We start from the raw sequence: 19,077 nt of genomic DNA on the forward strand, positions 1-19,077 counted from the left end.
CACCAACCACGTGAAGTTCAGTGGGGGAAAGTGCCAGATTCTGCACCTGGGATGGGGTAACCCCGGATGTTCGCACAGACTGGGGAATGAGAGGCTGGCAAGCAGTGCCACAGAAAGGGACCTGGGGGCCCTGGTCAGTGGCAAGTTAAATATGAGTAAGACGTGCCCTGGCAGCCAGGAGGGCCAACCGTGTCCTGGGGGCATCAGGCAAAGCATCACCAGCCGGTCGAGGGAGGGGATTGTCCTGCTCTGCTCTGCACTGGTGTGGCCTCACCTTGAATATTGTGTGCAGTTTTGGGCACCACAAAATAAGAAAGACATTAAACTCTTAGAGAGTGTCCAAAGGAGGGCAATGAAGATGGTGAAGGGCCTGGAGAGGACGCCGTATGAGGAAGAGCTGAGGTTACTTGGTTTGTTCAGCCTGGAGGAGACTGAAGGGAGACCTCATTGCAGTCTACAATTTCATTGTAAAGGGAAGAGGAGGGGCAGGCACTGATCTCTTCTCTGTGGTGACCAGTGACAGGACCTGAGGGAATGGCCTGAAGTTGAGTCAGGGGAAGTTTAGAAAGAGGTTCATCACCCAGAGGGTGGTTGGGTACTGGAACAGGCTCCCCAGGGAAGTGGTCACAGCACCAAATCTGACAGAGTTCAAGAGGTGTTTAGATGATACCCTCAGGCACATGGTGTGACTCTTGGAGATGGTTGTGTGTAGGACCAGGAGTTAGACTCTGTGATCCTTGTGGGTCCCTTCCACCTCCGCGTGTTCTGTGATTCTGCGATAAATCTCCTGGAAACAGCTGTTACAGGGATATTTCTGCCATGGAGGAAAGTTGTGCAAGATTGGAGTTCTCTCACAGGTAGCCCTACACTGCCCTGCAACACCCAGGGACACGAACATGAGATGCAAACCCAGCATCATCACTCCTTGAATATGAGGCTTCCCCTTTTGGCTCCCTAGAAAACTCTGCTATTCTCAAATCTGACCCCTGGCCTTTTCAACATGAGGAGAACTTAAACTTGGGTTTAAAGATGAACATTATGTACTTTCTAAATGTGGGTAGCATGTTAGCTCCTCTTAAGGGAGGATCTGCCTGATGGGCACAGCTGATGCAGAAGCATATCCCACTGTGCCAGCTGCAGCCAGCAGCCTTGCCCAGTCCAGCTTACAGCAACCCCCAGCTGCCACTGACCTGTAAGGAAGGTCATGAACCATCACTGCCAGTTCTCCCACACATCCCTCTCCCCCCACCAACTGCCACTGAACCCAGTGAACAGGACATGTACCTGCTGCCAAAGTCTCCTTGGTGCTCTCCTGTATCCAGAGGATGCTCCAGGCCCCAGTGGCTCCCTCCTCCTTCCTTGAGAGCATCAGTCCTGCACCCAGTGGTGCCTGATCACCCCTGAGCTGCTAGGGGCTGCGGTTTGACACACATGGGGACAGGGAGACCCTGTCTGCTCCATGAAGTGGGTCCCCCAGCCTTAGGGGCCTGGAAGATAAATCCTGCATGCCAGACAGAGCTGCTAAACACAGTGTGGTCTCAAAACAAACCCTGAAAAGAACAGCCAGGAGACCTGAGCAGCATGTCTGGAGAAGCAGACAAGGAGACAAGGGTGTTTGTGCCTTGAATGCCATCATGCTGGCACCAGTCTGTTCCCTCTTGCCCCAAAGTCTGTCTTTTCTCCTGGATGTCACATGAAAAGCCTGAGCTGTGTCCCACAGATCCACCATGGGGATGGTGTGGGCCAGATGACAAAGAGCTGTCAAAGAACAACCACCTTATGCTGAGGTACACTCTGGGTGCTCAGCTCAGTCTGTGTCTCACTGAAGGTTAAGAGTTTGCTGGTAAACATCATCCTCCTGTAAAAGAGAAGAGGGAGAACTGGGAAGTCCATTGTGTGTGCTTCCCCTGCACCACTCTTGGTGCTGAGAGACCATTGTAGTTTTGCCCTGTGCCACAGCCGATGAGGGATGGAGATTGCAGTGTGTGCTGGCCAGATCCTGCTCTCCTCTCCCGTGGCAGCACTGTAAAGGGCCTCTGCATGGCCCTGGCAGGTGAGGAGAAGCACACAGACATTTGCTTTGTGAAGCACAGCGCTTGTTGGCGTGCAGCCTGCTGGCGTTCTCCTGCTTTTGGGAGAGCGAATCTGCATTTCACGGCACCCTTAAAAACAGGTCAGCGGCTGGGGGAGCTCTTAGTGCATGGGAGGGTCTCGGCAGGGGCAAATCCACTATACATCAAGGGATGATTTGATAAGGCAATCGTTCCACAAAGCTTTCCGATGGTGGCGCTGCATCACACGGCAAGGATCGATGAACTCCATCCTGTTAAAGGGTTAAACCACGTGGTTGTACTGGGGCTTTGTGTTCCTGGGAAATCCACCCTTTCAGAACATCCTGTTTGGGACTCGAGCAGTGTAGTTGCTCGGCTGGCAGGACACCTTGTGAAGGTAGAAGCCCATCTATGCCCTTTTCTGAAAAGTTTCTCAAAGCAGCATTGAGCGGGATCCTTTCTCGAAGTGGAGATGTTCCTGCGTGCCTCGGCCTTTTTGCCGTTCAGGCAAAAGGCCAACTGTTAGGGAAGACTGCCCAGACCACCCACCTCACGCTGCCTTCCCTCAGAGCTTGCCTTCCACAGTCATTTCTCATTGCCAGAGGTGACAGATCACTTCCAATGTGTCAAGAAGGGCACATTCCTGGCTGCCAGAATTGCTGTGGCGGGACACCATGGCTCAGTGAAAAACTAATAATTTAAAAACAATTCCCGAAGGCCAGTGACTCCCATGTGCATGCACAGGCCACAGAGCTCCAGCTTTGCTGTGGTAAAATTACAGTAAAATCAGCTTGTTGTGTAGGTATAATTTTAGGAACAAATGAAAAGGGGTAGGTGTCACTCCTTCCATTTTCTTTAACCTAGCTGTTCCTCCACAGAGGATAAAAATCATGTACCCGAGTATATAAAAATCTCACATCTTTAAGGACTGTACTTTGAGCAAGTCGGCCAAAAGGACATCGTCTCACCTCCCCTCCCCTATTAACACTACCAACAGATTTCCTTAAAAGAGAGGAACATTCATTACTACACTTGCCTAAAAGAGCAACATTACCATAGGTCTTTGAAGCAAAGCAAACATTAATGACAGTAACCAATAGCAATGGACCGTATATCGCACTAATAGAACAATGGGTGTCTGTTCCTCTGCAGTTTCTGCTTCTGCCATCCTCCCAGTGCAGCACAACTAAACAGAAAAGAGCACAGCCTGCACCCAGCCTCAGCTCTGCATTCAGACGAGCACTGTCTACGCCCATGTATTTGTAAGATCTCTCTAATGTCTCCTATACTGTCCTGCTACCCACTTGGGATTATTATTTCACCAGTGAGAGCTATCTGCCCTCAAAAAATAGCATTCTCTTCCAATACATACTGTTCTTACATAGACTCCAATGTTATTAGCCATTTATATTTACCCCTTCTTCTTCTGAAATCCATCAATACTATACATGATGTCTTTAAACCTTTTCCCATTGTTAACAACTTGGCCGGTCTCCCTTGTCTTACTGTTCCCAAGGGCCCCACCCATGACAAGACAACAGGTCCAGGTGGCACTCGAGTGACCACAGCCCTCCCAGAACAGCCCTTGAACCTTGGACCTGGCTTCATTCCTTATACAGTTCTCCATGCAAGCACACCCAGGGCAGCCTTTGCTTCCGAATTTGGAAACAGATGATCCTTCTCAGACTGCACCCACTCTGTACCTCCCTTCCCCAAGCCATTTGAGCATCCCTAGCTTTACCTTCATCCTGATCTTCCCATGGAAGGCATTGTAATATATTGATTAATGGTCTGAAAGATTTCCAGTCCACAAGGCTTAAACAGCTAAAAAAAAGAAAACCACAAAAAATTATAGCTTCACTTCAAAAGAATTTTTTTTTAATTTAGAAATGCAGTTATATACATAGAACAATTAAATTAAACTTTGTACAAATATTAAAATACTATCTTCACACCCACTGCAATGTACAGGATACCAGAAAATACATATAAAATAAAGCAAAATAAAATCGAGTGACATCCTGCACAGCATCAATTATGGTTTAAAGTTCCACATATATATGGAGTACCATTCTGCAAATAATTCCATAGTGGTGCAATTCAGATAAAAAGAAAACACACAGGAGAGAAGAAAGGATTAATGCACAAAGGCAATCAAGCTCCCCTTGCACTTGCATCAGCAACTACCAGCAACCTACCCACCGCATCATAGGACATCTGCTTCACAGACAACTTCACTTTGTTTTCTTTTTGGAAGAAAGCAAATTTGAGAATCTGAACATTTTCCAGCACAACTCAGTTGCCTCTGTCCTTGCTCACTCAAGGACAGAAGCAAAAGCAAAGCTTGTGAAAAGCATATGCAGAGCATCAGTAGAACATGTTCTGGTGGGTACACAGATTTGAACATCTTCTGCAGAGGGTCGAATTTGGAAGCAGCGCTGATCACAGGTCCCTGAAGTGTGGGAAGTGGCTTGCTCTGTCCTGGTATGGTAGGACTGGAAAAAGGCTTATTTCCTGTATAAAAATACATCTTAAAATGAAGCCTGCTCTTTGCACTTTCATAGCATATCATAGAGAATAAACGTTTTCTAGCAAAGTCCTTCTGCAAACAAAGGTTTTCACAAAGAGCAAATTCGATCTGCCGTTCCCTGGTAAGGGCTGAAGGGTGAGGATGGGGTGAGGCAGGATGTGCAAAACAAATGGGATTTATTGCCTTTATATACAAAAAAACAAAGTGAAATTTATTTAAATAGTTATCTGGATAGAGTAATAAGGCAGGTTTTTTTTTTAAAACTGCTATCAGAACAGTAAAACATTTTGCAAATACGTTCTAAAAAGGTCAGCAAGGACATCTCAGAGTGTCCAAACAGTTGAACATTACTTTTTCTTATAAAGCAAGCGTGCTGGTGTATGCTAAATTATCTAACATAAGCACAAGCTTCCTTAGAACCTGGTCGTGATTGCATTAGCTCATTAGCCTGCAGCATACCTCTGTTTTCAGTACAGCTCTTCCTTAGACCCCTCCTTGCATTCCCTTTTCTGTGCTGCAAATGACTTAACCATACCAGATGATTTCCAATGGCTGAGCCTGTTGCTCTCTTAACCTCACTCCTCAGTAACGACCCAAGTCACCAACCTCCGGGAGCACCTTAGGATGTTTCCTCCCAAAACGTGTGGAACAGTTCTTCCTAACACACCTGAGTTCTCCACACACTGAAAGACCAAATAAAGGCTGTAGATGCATTAAACTATTTACCACACCAGAGCTGAAAGGCCAAGGAGAAACCGCCAGGGAGATGTCCAAGGGGTGAAAAGCAGCCTGCTTGCTGAGTAAGCATTCTGCTACACAGCTCCTTCCCTGGTGGTTAAAGATAAAAATGCATTAAGCTCTTTCCCTCTTTAACTCCTGAAGTTTTAACTCGGCAACAACTCCACAGGCTCACATGCTGCAGCACATCTCTCCTCCTGACTTCATTTTTACCTCTTCTGCAGTTACGGGTGGGGAGACGCAAGCTATTCAAAACCACAAACACCCCTCTCTCTCACCAGTGCCACTGGCACTCTTCAAGGTGACAGGAGGCTCTGACAATTCTAGCTGTCTCATCCTTTCAGGTAAGCTTCATGATGCAGATCCTGACAGGAGACTGTCCCACTTCCCCACAGATCACTGCCAGCTTCACTTTCTGGCCCTCTCAGGCTGGTCCAGTTCTGCAACACTTGGGCTGTAAGCACTGCGGTAGGTTGCATTTATTTTTTCCAAAAACTATGCAACTGAAAGGGAGCAAGAAGGTTTTCTATTGCACATAATATCCTGAATTTCTGAAATGCCCTTTTTCCCCCAACCTATCAGACTCCAAAAACAACAGAAACCTTTAAAATAAGTGCTATTTTTATTTTTCCCAATAAAATTAAATCGTTTCAACGTTCTTGAATATCACAGGATCCAGCATGTATGACAGAGCATGAGATGATTATGTTGGGAGTGTTAAGTAAGTAAAAATGCCTCCCTTTGAAATGTTTTGTCAGATGTGGGTGGGGAACAAAGGGTGCAGAGACTGTGGCCCCATCAAAAAGAAAAAAGAAAAGAAAAAAAAAGAAAAATAATTTACTGTGTTACATCTTGCAAGGCTGAGCCCCTGTGCTCCCCATCCACCACACTGAGATCCAGGCTGCATCTACCTTTGGCAAAATCCAAAGAGAACACATTCTTTGCTCAGAGATAATTAACACTCCTGAGACAGAGTGAAGTTCACGTCTGAGGGATCTTTAAGCTTCAGCGCTTGCTCCCATAAGTAAAGACAGGACTGTGCAATGTAGGTTTTCCTGTATCCTGTATCTCTGCCCAAAAGACTTCCCAATCCTTCAGCTTCTGCAGAATTAAACAAACATGAATAAGTAATGATCACTTGATTATCAGTAAAGTGAGGCCTTGCTCTCCTATGGCCTTGAAAAACCTGTCAGACATCTCTTGGGTTCCTCCCCAGCTGTTTTACCTCATTTTATATGAAGCTGAGGACGTGGGCAACAGCAACGTGATGCCCCCAAACTGTTTTCCATGTTCTGGCTTGCACAGGTCCATGGGACCTGTTCCCACAAGTGTCAGTGCAGGGGACAGAGCTCTTCTGCAGAAGCTGGAATCTTCTTATGGTGTTACCAAGCAGCACAGCACAGACTGGCCTGGGAGCTGCTGGTTTACCCTCGACAAGCCATCAGAAGCTGCCTGTTTATGCCTGATCACAAGAGTTACACTTGCATATTTGCCTCCACCTCCGCATTTCCCCTGCTCCTTAGAAAAGCCATTTCCAACAATTTTTATAAATTAAACAAAATTGAAGCGCTCCCTCTTTGTGCAGCTTGCTTCCTTTTCTTCCCCACCCAAAACTGAATTTTCTCTCCCAAGCTGGGAGCTTTGCTTTACAACAGCAGAGAGGACGCAGGACCACACAGTATGTGTTTTCTGCTGGTGGTGCAGATGCTTGTCCAGATCAAGGCCAGGCCTTGGGATCAGCTTCCACCTTCTCCCACCAACCTAATGCTAACACTGGGTTAAAGCACTGCCCCTTGCAGAAAGGCAGCACATTCCCAACTTCTACACCTTGAATTGCTGAGAGTCACTTTGAGCAGACAGGACCTTAAATGCATAAACAACAACCCCTGCTGAGCTGGCTAGGCAGCAGGAGAGAAGTCACATAGTCTTTCCTCCACACTCCCTTACCACTACTCTAGCTCAATCCTTCCATCTGCCCTGATAAACCAATGAATGAGAATTTGCTCAAGATTAGACCATTTCTAACATGAGAGTAAAAAAACTAAATACAATCATTCCCATGCTTATTTTCTAAAATTCCAATAGCAGATGTGTAAACAACATTTGACCTCTACAGTGCTTGAAGCTCAGCCCACTGTAAAATGACATGGGATTTTCACCATCCAAATGGAATAAAAAACACCTAAATCACCCAAATGGGATTTATCAAATCCTTGTATTAATGCAAGGTAACATGAGCCATAGGGAAGGAAGTTTAAAATGCTGTATTTTTAAATTAACATCTCTCTATAACAAGGATAGGGAAAAAGGATTCTTTCATCCAAAAGCACACACTGTCCCACGTATCCTGGGATATAAAAGCTATTTGGGAAGAGGAACAGCAGACACATAGCTGGATACTATGGCCAATCCCCATTTCCAGGAACTGAAGCTAAGCCACAGTAACTTTATAGGTAAAGATGTTGTGTCACTTTTGTCAAGTGCTGTAATGGTTTGTTTCTGTAGCAACAATGATGAGGATGGTAAGGATCGTAAACCAAAATCAAAGTAGCAAAGACAACATCCCTATTTACCTGTATATTACCACATGATGTGTAAGGCCATGACATTTTGCTCCTTCAACTCAAAAATTTAGCAGCTTGTCACAGGGCAAACACTTCCCTGGTTACTTCAAGACAATTATGACAAGGTACATGCATCTAAGAAGCCAACTCTTCTTGCTGAAACCAATCCCATGGAACAGTGTTCAGACCTCCCCAGTGAAGAACCTCACAACCACCCTGATGTTTCTGTGATTGGACTACATATCCCAGACAAATGTGGCTTCAAGCAGAAACAGAGTCTTCTTAACAGCAACCAGGATATTCTGACCTGCTGCATATAACTGAGGGAAGGTGGGGTTGGGGTGGCAGAGGTATACATATTTTTGAATTTTCTTTTCCCTACTACCAGAACTTGAAAACAATCCTTAAAATTTAGGTTCAGGAATAAGCTATGGTGTTTTCTAGCACTACTGTTAACACAGTCAACCCTCCCTCACACCAACTGGCTGGCACTATATTTAGGAGAGACTTTACAAATGCTGCTTACCCCCAGCCACAAGGAAGGAGCCCTTCCCTGGGCCCACTGGAGCCCTACAGGATAAAACAGCAGACCCTTGCTGTACAAAGCTAGGAAGATACACTAGCCTCTGAGATGGCAACTACCATCTCAAGTACCAAAGTACCTACTGTGGCTGCAAAGGGAATTTGGGATTATACCAATGGCACTAGGTATTTGCTACCTATAGGCATTTTTAACATTTTCAAAGACCTGAACTGCTCCCAGTGTGCTACACCTGTAGAGAAGGAAGGAGGAGACAAAAGTAATTTTCAGAAATGGACTTCTGCAGAGATGGGGACAGAGGGTATTCCTACATGTTGGACTTCTCAGCCTTCAGCGCTCTAGCAATTCTCAGTGAACTGTTACTGCACGGCTAAGTTGTCACACAGCCCATCTCATTTGAGGCGCTTCTACACATGACAACTTGCCCCTTAACTGGGATCCCTCCCAAGCCTCATTTCAGTCCCAGTGAGGCATTTTGTCCTCCCCTGTCACAAAGAGGATGCTGGAAGAAGAGCCTATATAACATATATATGTATATTTAAACTGTGTCTGCACCCAGCGAGCAAGCGGGTTTAGCCCCTGCTCTCTGGGCAGCAGAAGGGCTAGAAAGGCTGCTAAGCTGCAACAAGCCGGTGTGAGAAGGAGAAAGGCACAAGAGAAGAGCAGCTCTTCAGAGACTGCTGTCAAACATCTGGCTGGGGAAGAAGAGAAGAGAGCTCAAATGCACTCTGTTCCTTGAGCCCCTGATGCTGATGGAATGGGGAAGCCAGCACTGCACCAACTTCACTGGTGCATCCAGGAGGCAACCTGGCGACATCCTTTGGATCTTCAGCTGAGGGCATCTCTTCTTGGAGGTATCCAGGGTACGGCTCGCGAGGACAGGGAAGACCGCACAGAGTGCTTCTGTCCCAAAGGCAGGGGCAGGGGAAGAAATCCAAGATGGAGAAGGCTAGACAAACACAGCAGACCTCATGCTTCCTTTAATAACGGAATATCTGAATGGTAGGGAGAAAAAAAAAAAAAAAAGAAGAAAAAAGTCAAAGTTCTGCAGTTTTAACACATACCAGAAAAACTACTGTTGAAAGCAAGATAGGCTCCCACTTCCATAACATGATAATGCACTGGTCTCCCTGTCATCACCACGCAGAAGTAGGGAACTATGGAGGACTCTGCTTCAAGCTGCCCCCGCAAGTGGGACCATCACCAGCTCCAGCCTGGAGAAACTGTAAGGACAGAGACTCCATCACCACGCTGGGTGTCTATCTGGTCCTGCATTACCCTACTGCACAAAATATTTTCTTAATACCAAATGTGAATCTGTCAAGTTATAGTTTGTGGCCATTGCCCCATGTTATATCATCTGCCTGATAAGAGCTTAGCTCCACAGTCTTTCCAACTCTCCATTAAGTAACTGTAACTAATTGTTGGTTTGGCCCTCAGATGCTTCTTCACTAGATGAAATAAGCCCATTTCCCTCAGTCACTCCCCACAAGCCCCTTGCTATCTTGGCAGGCTTCCAACACAGCCAGCCCAATTTCTTCACATATCTCTTGAACTGAGGGTTCCCACAACAAGATACAATATCCCCAGTAAAGCCTCATCACATTACTTAAGGGAAGGTAGTAACTTTCCTTAAGAACGACAGTTTCTCTCTTTCCCATGACCTTATCAATCTTACAGTCCTTAAAATGCCAAAGATATGTTTTTCACTCTGACAAGGATGGTTGGAAATAGAAGGATCACACCTGCCCTTATCTAACTTGAGGAAATGCAAACTTCTCCAGCAGCTGCAGCTTTCTCACCTCTGAGCCATAAGCACAAGTTTTACAGTGGTCTGCTGGAAGGGGCAATCTGCTACTGCAGAAAAAGCCTTAGAAGCAATACATGTTTCCAAGATAAAAATGACATAGTGACACAGGAAACATCCTTTAGTTTCTACATGGCAGACAGTTTTTGTTAAGCTTCACAGTTGGATTTCTGCTGCTTATGCACTTGAGGTTTAATGCCCATCTTGGGATATGTTGTTATTTCTGCACTTAGGCAGAAATACCCTTAAACTGGTTTTACTGCCAGAGTTCCAGATGGCATTACTATGGCTGTAGGGCTTGACACCATGGAAAAGGGAAATTCTGCCCTGAGCTATCTACAAGCCATTTACATTTCTTGCCTAAGACACAGCAGTGTCTGCAGAAGCTACACCTTCACATCAGCTCTGGCAGTGCAGAGCCACTCCTTCGTGGCAGCATGGAAGTGAGGAAAGTAGGATGTACTGACCATTTAACACACTCGCCCCTCAGCCCTGTACAGTAAGTACAAGCACATCCCTTTTAGCTCTTCTTTCTTGCTAAGGCTATAGCACTGTATGCACTGTGGCATGAAGCTGCTTACTAAAACAGGCCAAAAAAGGAAGCCCAAACATCACAAAGGGTTTGTATTCTAAGCGTGTCCTCCCACTCCCACCAACTTAGTTTCTATACAGTTATTTTACTGCTTTTGCACTATGATGCTGGAGGCTGGATTTCTCTGCAAAACCTTTGCTAAAACAAGAGTGAGCAGTAGACAATCTTTCTGAGACTACTCTGGTCTCCCAGTCTGAGAACACTGAATTCTTCAAAGGAAGATAATAAATACTGCTTATATGCCTAAGTTGTGAAATATGCCATGGAGACTGGGACACTTCTTTTCAAAAGCTGCTCCAGTGGCAGATGCATATAGGGTCATTCCTAGGTACTCAACTGCAGAACCTACTCTTAAAAGTAAACACTCATTTAGTGTCTCTTGCTCAAGTCACATACCATCTGTGTATTCCTCAGAGGAAGTGAGTGATAAAAGGCTCTGTATGTCACTGCTTTCTGAATCTTGGACCTCTTTGTGTACAGGTCCACTACCAGCCATGCCAGCTACCCAGGAAGAGGTAGCAGCCTGATGCACAAGAACAGTTTCAGAGCGCTGAGAGCTACTGGCTTCACAGAGTCCAGAACGTCCAGGGGCTTCATCTTCTCTTCCAAAGCTATTGCGAGCCCCTTGGTCCGGCTGCTGCATCTCTCCGGGTCCATTCTGTCCAGCTCCCTCTGAGAGCACAATCTGCACCCGGGAGTCCGAGTGTGGAATGCAGTTCCCTGTGCTGCCATACACTGCTTCTTCATAGGATGGCAAGGCCACTTGGACGCCATCCACCATGATAGATACCTGATCTCCAGACACACCTTGGTCTCGCCTCAAAAAAAGAAACAAAGAGGGAGGAGGAGAAAAAAAAATAAATTAAGTTGAGCATTTATATTATTATATATGTGTTAACAAGTAACTTTGTTAACAAGTTACCTACAGTTACGTGCCACAGCAGAACTCTAATTCTCAGCATTGACTTATTGAGGGGAGAGCAGACAAATATGAATGGTGGTTTAACAAGGTCAAGCAAGTATAGTCTTGCAGGCCTGCTGTGAATTGACATTAAAAACAAGCAGGGGCTGTGATTCACAGCACCTGATGGATTTAGCAGCAAGAGCTAAAAAGGTTACAATGCTTCCACCCTCACCTACCTTCATAGCTGAATTTGACAAAGGTCATGAGTCAGAGCCTTGTGCTGTTGGCAAAGTGCTCTGACCACGGCTGATTTCAGCTTGATACACTGCTTTATTCCACAATACCCAGCACTGTCTGTTCTGCCGCCTCTGTTGCTGGCAAGATAATGTCTGGCAGGGTGGGGAAGACAGCTCTAGCACAGCGTGAATCACCAAACCTCATGAGGCAGAGGCCTGAGAGTACGTTTCTTTTTTCCAGTGATATGGACTTTTCCAGAAAAGGGCAGACTCCAGGGCCCCACCTCTCAACCTCCCCACTGCTGGAGTGTCCGCAGTGGCTTTGCTGACCTCAGCTGTCAGCAGTGTTATGGCTGCATCCCTCCTCTCATCCACAAACCCAGGCCTGGAGGGTTCTCCTCCCACAGAAGGGAAGGATGGCAGACTTGCATGTGTATCTAATGAGCAGTACTGCCTAAATTCAGGTCCATAGGACCTCCAACAGACTGGGGGAGACGCAGATATGTATACCCAGACACATACTTCAGTAGCTATGCAAAGCTAGAAGAGGCAGCAGACTGATCTATAGCCAGGCTAATAAGGATCATAACTGTTTCCACTCAGAATCAAGGGAAAAACACAAGGAAGCCACACCTTGGGTGGAATATAAGAATGGGTACTGGAGGTGACTATCGCAGACCAGCATTTCAGACTACTGCTGGACTAGCAGTATGGTAAAGTAAGTCAAGTAGGATGGGGCAGAGATGTCACTGAGACAATTAAAATAGGAACAAAGAAGCAAGAGGGGAGTTTCTGCTGCAAAGAAGCAGGTGCTCTGAGGCCCTCCAAACCCCAGCTACACTTACCTGCTATGATGGAACGACTTCAGCTTTGGCTGTAGCAAAACAAACAGCACAACTAAGAGCAGAATCAGGGCAACAGAGCTCGCTGTGGAGGCTACTATGGATAGCGTGGGTACTCCAATTGTCGGAGGAGAGTCCTTTTCTACAAAACCAAAGGGAACACAAGGTAAAACAATCCACTTCCTTAAATAACTGCCACAGAGAAGGAAAAACATCCACATTGCCTGCTCTCAGGAGTTACACCTGGGTGCCCATGTGAGGAGCCCAAGTTTCCTATATAGTCAAGGTACACCAGCTATCTCAGTTCACATCTCCAGCTGACACCTCTCTGTAAAGGGAACCTAAAAAAAAACATGCACATGTTTTACCCTTGGAAAGATGGCAAACAGAAAAGCAGTGCAAGCAGGCCATGGAAACTGACAGATGGTGCTAAGGGTCACGTTATATATAGATCTGGCTGAGCAAAAGCTAAAAAAAAGGTGTCCATGTCACCAGCAAGGCAAATAATTGTTTAACACAATAAGAAGGATATTTTAGGCTGAATAACAGAAAAAAAATCTCCAAATAACAGTTTTTCTTGACTAATGTAACAGCCTCACAAAGCAGGGTAAAAGTCACCTGGCTGGGTATAATTAAGACACAGCAAGTATTCACTTTCTCTCTCACACAAACATATGCAAGAGAACAGAGAGGGAAGGCAGATGTTACTTCAGGATGCCAAGATTTCAGTGTTAGACACATGTGCCCTGTTCACATTACTCCCTCCTACCCTTCTGCAGCTGTACTGGGGTGACAGAGAGAATGGCCTGGTGGTATTGCTGAGCACTGCATGTCATGCCCAGAATGCTACACTAGTCCCTTCACCTCCCTAGAGAAAATAAATGTCTGTATGTGTTGCTTCTGTCCCTAATTTATGTTTTTGGTAGAAATCTGAAAAGCCTCACCTACTCATCAGCAAATACTATTGTCCATTTCACATTCAGGACATTCTCATTTATGCAATTCCTCTTTTCTATATTCAACACATTCTTCAGGAGCACAGGTCTCAAACTGCAGAGGGAATTCAAGACCCATGCAAGGAGGAATGAGGGAAAGAGCAACAGGTAAACAGAAAGAAAAAAAAAAAAAAGCTGGAAAACCATTGTTTTTAAGCCTACAGCCTGAAATCTATGCCCAAACCAGGCATTTAAGCTGGAAAGCCAGTGTGAAATTTTTTGCATCATCCCTTGGGGTGAAACCTACTGGCTTCATTGTTTTGAACTTATTTCTCTGAAATTTTTTAAAAGTAGCTTGACCAGGGAAAAAACCCCAGTGACTGGCACATTTTTCCCTATAGCAAATAGGGTTGAGTAAGGATTTTAATTTTCAGCATTACACAGGATACTTTGAGTATGCTAACAGGAATGAGGGTATGCAAATAGAGATGCTCCATTTTCAGCATCAGTACATGATGCTGTCAAATTGCTTACTACCCAGGGTACACTCCAGAGCATTCAGCATCTCATGTGCTGAAAAGATGCTCACTAACCCATTTAATAATCTGCCAAAAGGCTATGGGACTGACAGGCTCAGAGCTACACAAAAACATGTGATTACTGTTCTATATGGAGCAGGTAGAATCTCACCTTACCATTACCAATCTCTTTAAGACCTACAGTCTTTCTCTCTAGTGTCTCCCACCTCCTTCTCCTTTTAGCCCTGTGAATGATACCCACTCTCTGACCCTTACCAGTTGATTCAGAACTTGTATTGTGAAAGCAATGGCTTTTTCACTGAGTCAGATGTTTGATGCATCATATTTTTGGTAAGGCCACTGGACCTTCAAGATGCTAAAGAAATCTGAGGGATTTCTTCTCATCATAACACAATTCTTCAGCTAGACCAAGTGCCACCATGCAGGAGTGCTACCCAGGGAATACTACCTGCAATAGCACAGCTTTGTTCTCCAGCCTGGGTTTAGCAAGGGGAAGGGGGAATCACTGTGGAAAGGAAGCTTATGTTGAATTTGAAAAGCCTCTTTAGTATCTAATTGCTGCCAGGTAAACTCCCAGATCCCTTCCTTACACATCATACCAAGGGGCTATTGCGGTGGCTGTGGCAGAGACACTGAGGAGACAGTGTCTTTGGGACAGGATATTCCAGAGATCAGATATGCAGTGAGCTCCATAAAGAGCCTGAAGAAAGTACTTTTCTGTTTCCTTCCAATTAAGCTAACACATTTTGCTTTATGTATTATGAGACTTAATTCCAGAGTGTACATCTTGCTGACTCAGGATGGTTGAGAAGTAAGGCTCTATGAACAAGCCAAATCTGAAGAGGGGAGGGAGTTCCCCCTTTACCCAGTATACCCACTTTTAAAACCAAAAGGGTCATAGCAAAATTAAGAGTGGTATGATGAACGTTATGAACATTTTCCTGCAAAACTTTTTGCTTTCCTGCTTTGATGGAGGAATTCCTGTTCAGCTTTGAGAGAAACACAAAACAAAAGCTGTCCACTTCCATCTGGAGAGAAGCAGAAATCATTTGCCAGCAATGTCCTTTCCTGCCAGTACAGTGAAAAGGAGCACCATCGAGCTCTTTGCCACAAGAAGCCAACAGTTACTTAACCTGTTTGCACAGAAGACCGACTCCACATACTCACACGCACATGTGGACAGATGGCTACACCACTGAGGGAGACGTATCATCAAACCCATCAAGCAAAACCAGACAGCATGGAAAATGCTTCAATCAGGGCTTCCCCCCTTTCTGGGACAACAGCCATCAAAATAAGAGGCTCCACATAAATTACAAGTTGCCTCCTTTGTACTCCTTTCCATGGGTTGTTTCCTTGTATTAGGGACTCTAAGTCTGCATCTGATGGGCTGTTACTGAAGAGATATTTTCAATGACGAGCTGTGACTGTGAGCTGCGAAAATTGTTGAAATTGTTGGAGCAACATGAGACAGCAACATGGACTTCCTCGGTGTCACACTGACTAAGTATTTAGGGATAATCTGAAGTCAGTGCAAGGACAGTTCTAGAATCAGGGAGCACTCACCTGGGCTGAGCCTGCAGCTGACTTCCATGGCTGGGTTCCACTCTCCATTCTTGCACGTCAAGTATTTATAATCTCCTTTCAGCATGTAGCCTTCAACGCACAGATATTCTATGACACTGCCTGAAGTCAGAGGGTTGTTGCAGGGGCTAGGGTGGCATTTATAGCCTCCATTCTCAGGTTGTGGTGGCTGGGGACAATCTGGAAAAAAAGAAAGCATCATGAAGGACATGTCAGAGGAAGACACCTGTTACAAAATATACATGACACATAGGCAGACTTCTACCAATGAACACCAAATAAATTAAACTACTTAAACCAAGGAGAAAAACTGTTGCACAGTGACAGAGAACATTGCTCAGTTTCACCTCTGACATGTCTTCCGTGATTGCTAGATACTGCTTGTTATCTCGGTAGTACAATATAGTTGGCAGGCACCACTCTGGTGATACTTTTGAACGGTGACACAGAGATTCCATGAGAGAGGCCCAGAAAATCATTGGTGCTATCTTTTCCCCACAGCACTTTCACTGAAGACTGGGGAAACCTTATAACCAGGCTTTCCTACTAGCCTGACATGGAAAATGCATGAGACTTCCTACTGAAATGAATGAAGAATGCAAAAATCCCTCTATGGGATTTTTACTATGGGTACACTGTTAAGATACAGAGCTACCCCACCACAAGACACCTTGGAAGCCTGTAAACGCACACTGATTCTGGCTATTTTACAGAGATATACCAGAAACAATATGGGGAACAGAGCTTTTCTGCAGTAGGAAGAATTTAATCGCTGAAAGGGTGGTCAGGCATTGGAATGGGTTGCCCAGGTAAGAGTGGAGTCATCACAATTCCTAGAAGTGTTCAAGAAATGACTGGGCATGGCACTTAGTGCTATGACTTAGCTACATGGTGTTGTTCAGTCAAAGGCTGGATTCGATGATTTCAAGAGGTCTTTTCTAGCCTTAGTGATTCTATGATTCTATTTGAAGACAAATATTCCAGTCCACTTTTAAAAAGGAATTAATTATATTACAAAAACATTTCTAAAAGACCTCTGTTTACCTATGTGAACTCTGGAATGCTGAAGGCACTTCACATTCCTCCTTGCACCTCCACTATCCTGACTAGTGGGTGTAGACATAGCACATGCCAGAAATTTTCATGTAGAATTTTCAATAGCCATTCAAATAAAAACAACAAATCAAAAAAGAAGAAACTGCACCGAAAATAGAGTATTTGTATTGCTCAGAACTTCCTCTCTCCTGGCAGGTCACAGTGACCCTGCAGAACAGTGCCAATACCTCCTCCCACTGATGATATGCATCTGCCTGACTGAAAGATGGAGAATCCAGATTTTTCCCTTTAAGTCCACATAAGCTTCTTAAACTGCATAAAAAAAAAAAATAAATAAATCATAGATCCCTCTCGAGATCTTCTGGGGCATGGAACACCAGCCAACTCACTCACCATGTTCCATCACAGCATGTTGACTGAAGCCTGCCCTTAAACCCCAGAGCATGAATTCCCATGTTCTGCATCTAAATGTCCCATTTACTGCAGGACAAAACCATGAGAAACAGATGGGCAAAGTTCAAATAACTAGATTCTGGGCAAGACTTAAGAAGCAAAAGAAAACTTGAGATTCATTCACTGTGGAAAAATTTGCTACATTGCTGCAGTGCAAGTGACCCTGGAACCTAGTCACACGTGAATGCAGCATAGGTAGTGCCTTGTAAATGCCAATAAACCCCAATATGAAGTGCTGAGCAAAGCCAAAAACCCTCTGGTGTGAGTTCTGCCAGTTTTATAACTGCAATTCAATTTACTTCTTGAGAAAAGGTTAACAGGGGTCTAAGCAGTAGATTTTCAAGAAGACTTTGTTCTTGGGGAGATTTATTCTTAAATAAGCTTCAGAGAAGCCATTGCCCTATGCCTCATAAGTATTAACTATTACCTCTTCTATGTTTCTTTATCTTTTTTTTTCTGCAATAATTTTGTAGCCAATTTTTAACCCTTCACCATGAGGCTAAAACTTGCTTACACTTTAAGCCTCTCCAGCACTTAGGAGTAGTTGAGATCAGCCAAAGCAACAGATTAATGGCACACTTCACCTTCAGGCACAAATGCCCTGATTCATCTGCAGCCCAGCAAAGAGGTTTCTTCTAAAGTGCAAGCACCCATTTGAGCACCAGAGACATTGTTAACAGTTTAACATGTACCTCTCTAGACAATGGTAGAGAGCTGTGGATAAAAGCCACTGTTGCCACAGCAGTTGCCAAAACTCAAGAGCAGAGAGGACAACTTCCCTACACCTTTTTATACCACGGTAGGTATCTGGAATTGCTTGGGAGCCACAAACAGCATCTTTCTGCTAACCGATTGCAGCAAACAGCTCATTCCCTCTGTTCCCCCTTCTCCTGAGCTGCACCCATGTGTGAGCCTGGCCACTGTGCCAGGAGCCCTTTTGCACATGGTAGCAGCTCATTGTTCAGTTCCCCTTCTATCATAAAGTGCCACCTTCACTGATGGGGTTTCTGAGTTATGTTCAAAAAATCAGCACCCAACAAGAAACAGGCACTCATTTATATTGCAGTAGCACTCTCAAAGGCTTGGAAATACCAAAACATCAGGCCCTTGCAGAACCCTAACTTGGCCTCCTTACGCAAGGGCTTCAGGCCATGCACAGCTATGCAACTGCAAACTGGTTCCCTCCTCACCCCCACAGGCCACTTGGCACATAAAAGGAGAGAAGCAGCTGATAGGTGTGTTCAGGCACTTGTCCTTGACTTGTTCTCTTAACAGGGAAAAGAATTAGTCACCTCTTCTTCCCCCTCCTCCAACCTTCACTTGCCATCACAGCATCCAAGAGTGATGTATTTTAAAATGTCACCTGGACTGTGACAGAAGAACACTGTTTATGTGCTGAGGAAACAGATAAAAAAGGTCTGGATGAGGTAGCCAGAACATAAACACCTTCCATCCTCAACATGATTGAGCTGATCCTGAACTGTCCTTTGCAGGGCAGCCTCAGGGGAACAAAGCATTTCAGAGCCTGCAGCTTTGGGAAGGTCTACTAGACAGTGCTGATGGAATTAAAAATTGCTGAAGCTGACCCAGGCAAGGCTTGGGTGGGTATGATGGACTGGTGGTGCCTGAAAAACTGAGAAAGTCAAACACCTCTGCTTCCTGTTGGATCTAGCATCTCTGACAGAACACAGCACCTTTACAAATC

The 19,077-nt window shown here is 45.0% G+C and overlaps 1 protein-coding gene across 10 annotated transcripts in view; it reads right to left on the reverse strand.

The window, feature by feature from the left end:
• Nucleotides 1-3,907: 3,907 nt before the first annotated feature.
• The window catches only part of SUSD6 (sushi domain containing 6), a 112,489-nt gene continuing 97,319 nt past the window's right edge, over nucleotides 3,908-19,077 (reverse strand). For all 10 annotated transcript variants that reach the window (XM_027879709.1, XM_027879710.1, XM_027879706.1 and 7 more), the window contains 4 exons: nucleotides 15,846-16,043; nucleotides 12,809-12,947; nucleotides 11,220-11,641; nucleotides 3,908-9,419 (listed from right to left, as the gene is read on the reverse strand). In XM_027879709.1, the coding sequence (XP_027735510.1) occupies nucleotides 9,394-9,419; nucleotides 11,220-11,641; nucleotides 12,809-12,947; nucleotides 15,846-16,043 (785 nt within the window). In that variant the 3' untranslated portion in view covers nucleotides 3,908-9,393. The remainder of the gene's footprint in view (nucleotides 9,420-11,219; nucleotides 11,642-12,808; nucleotides 12,948-15,845; nucleotides 16,044-19,077) is intronic.

This window comes from Empidonax traillii, unplaced genomic scaffold, assembly GCF_003031625.1.
Source record: "Empidonax traillii isolate 1590-97213 ecotype Southwest subspecies unplaced genomic scaffold, ASM303162v1 scaffold56:size2478089, whole genome shotgun sequence".
NCBI lineage: Eukaryota > Metazoa > Chordata > Aves > Passeriformes > Tyrannidae > Empidonax > Empidonax traillii.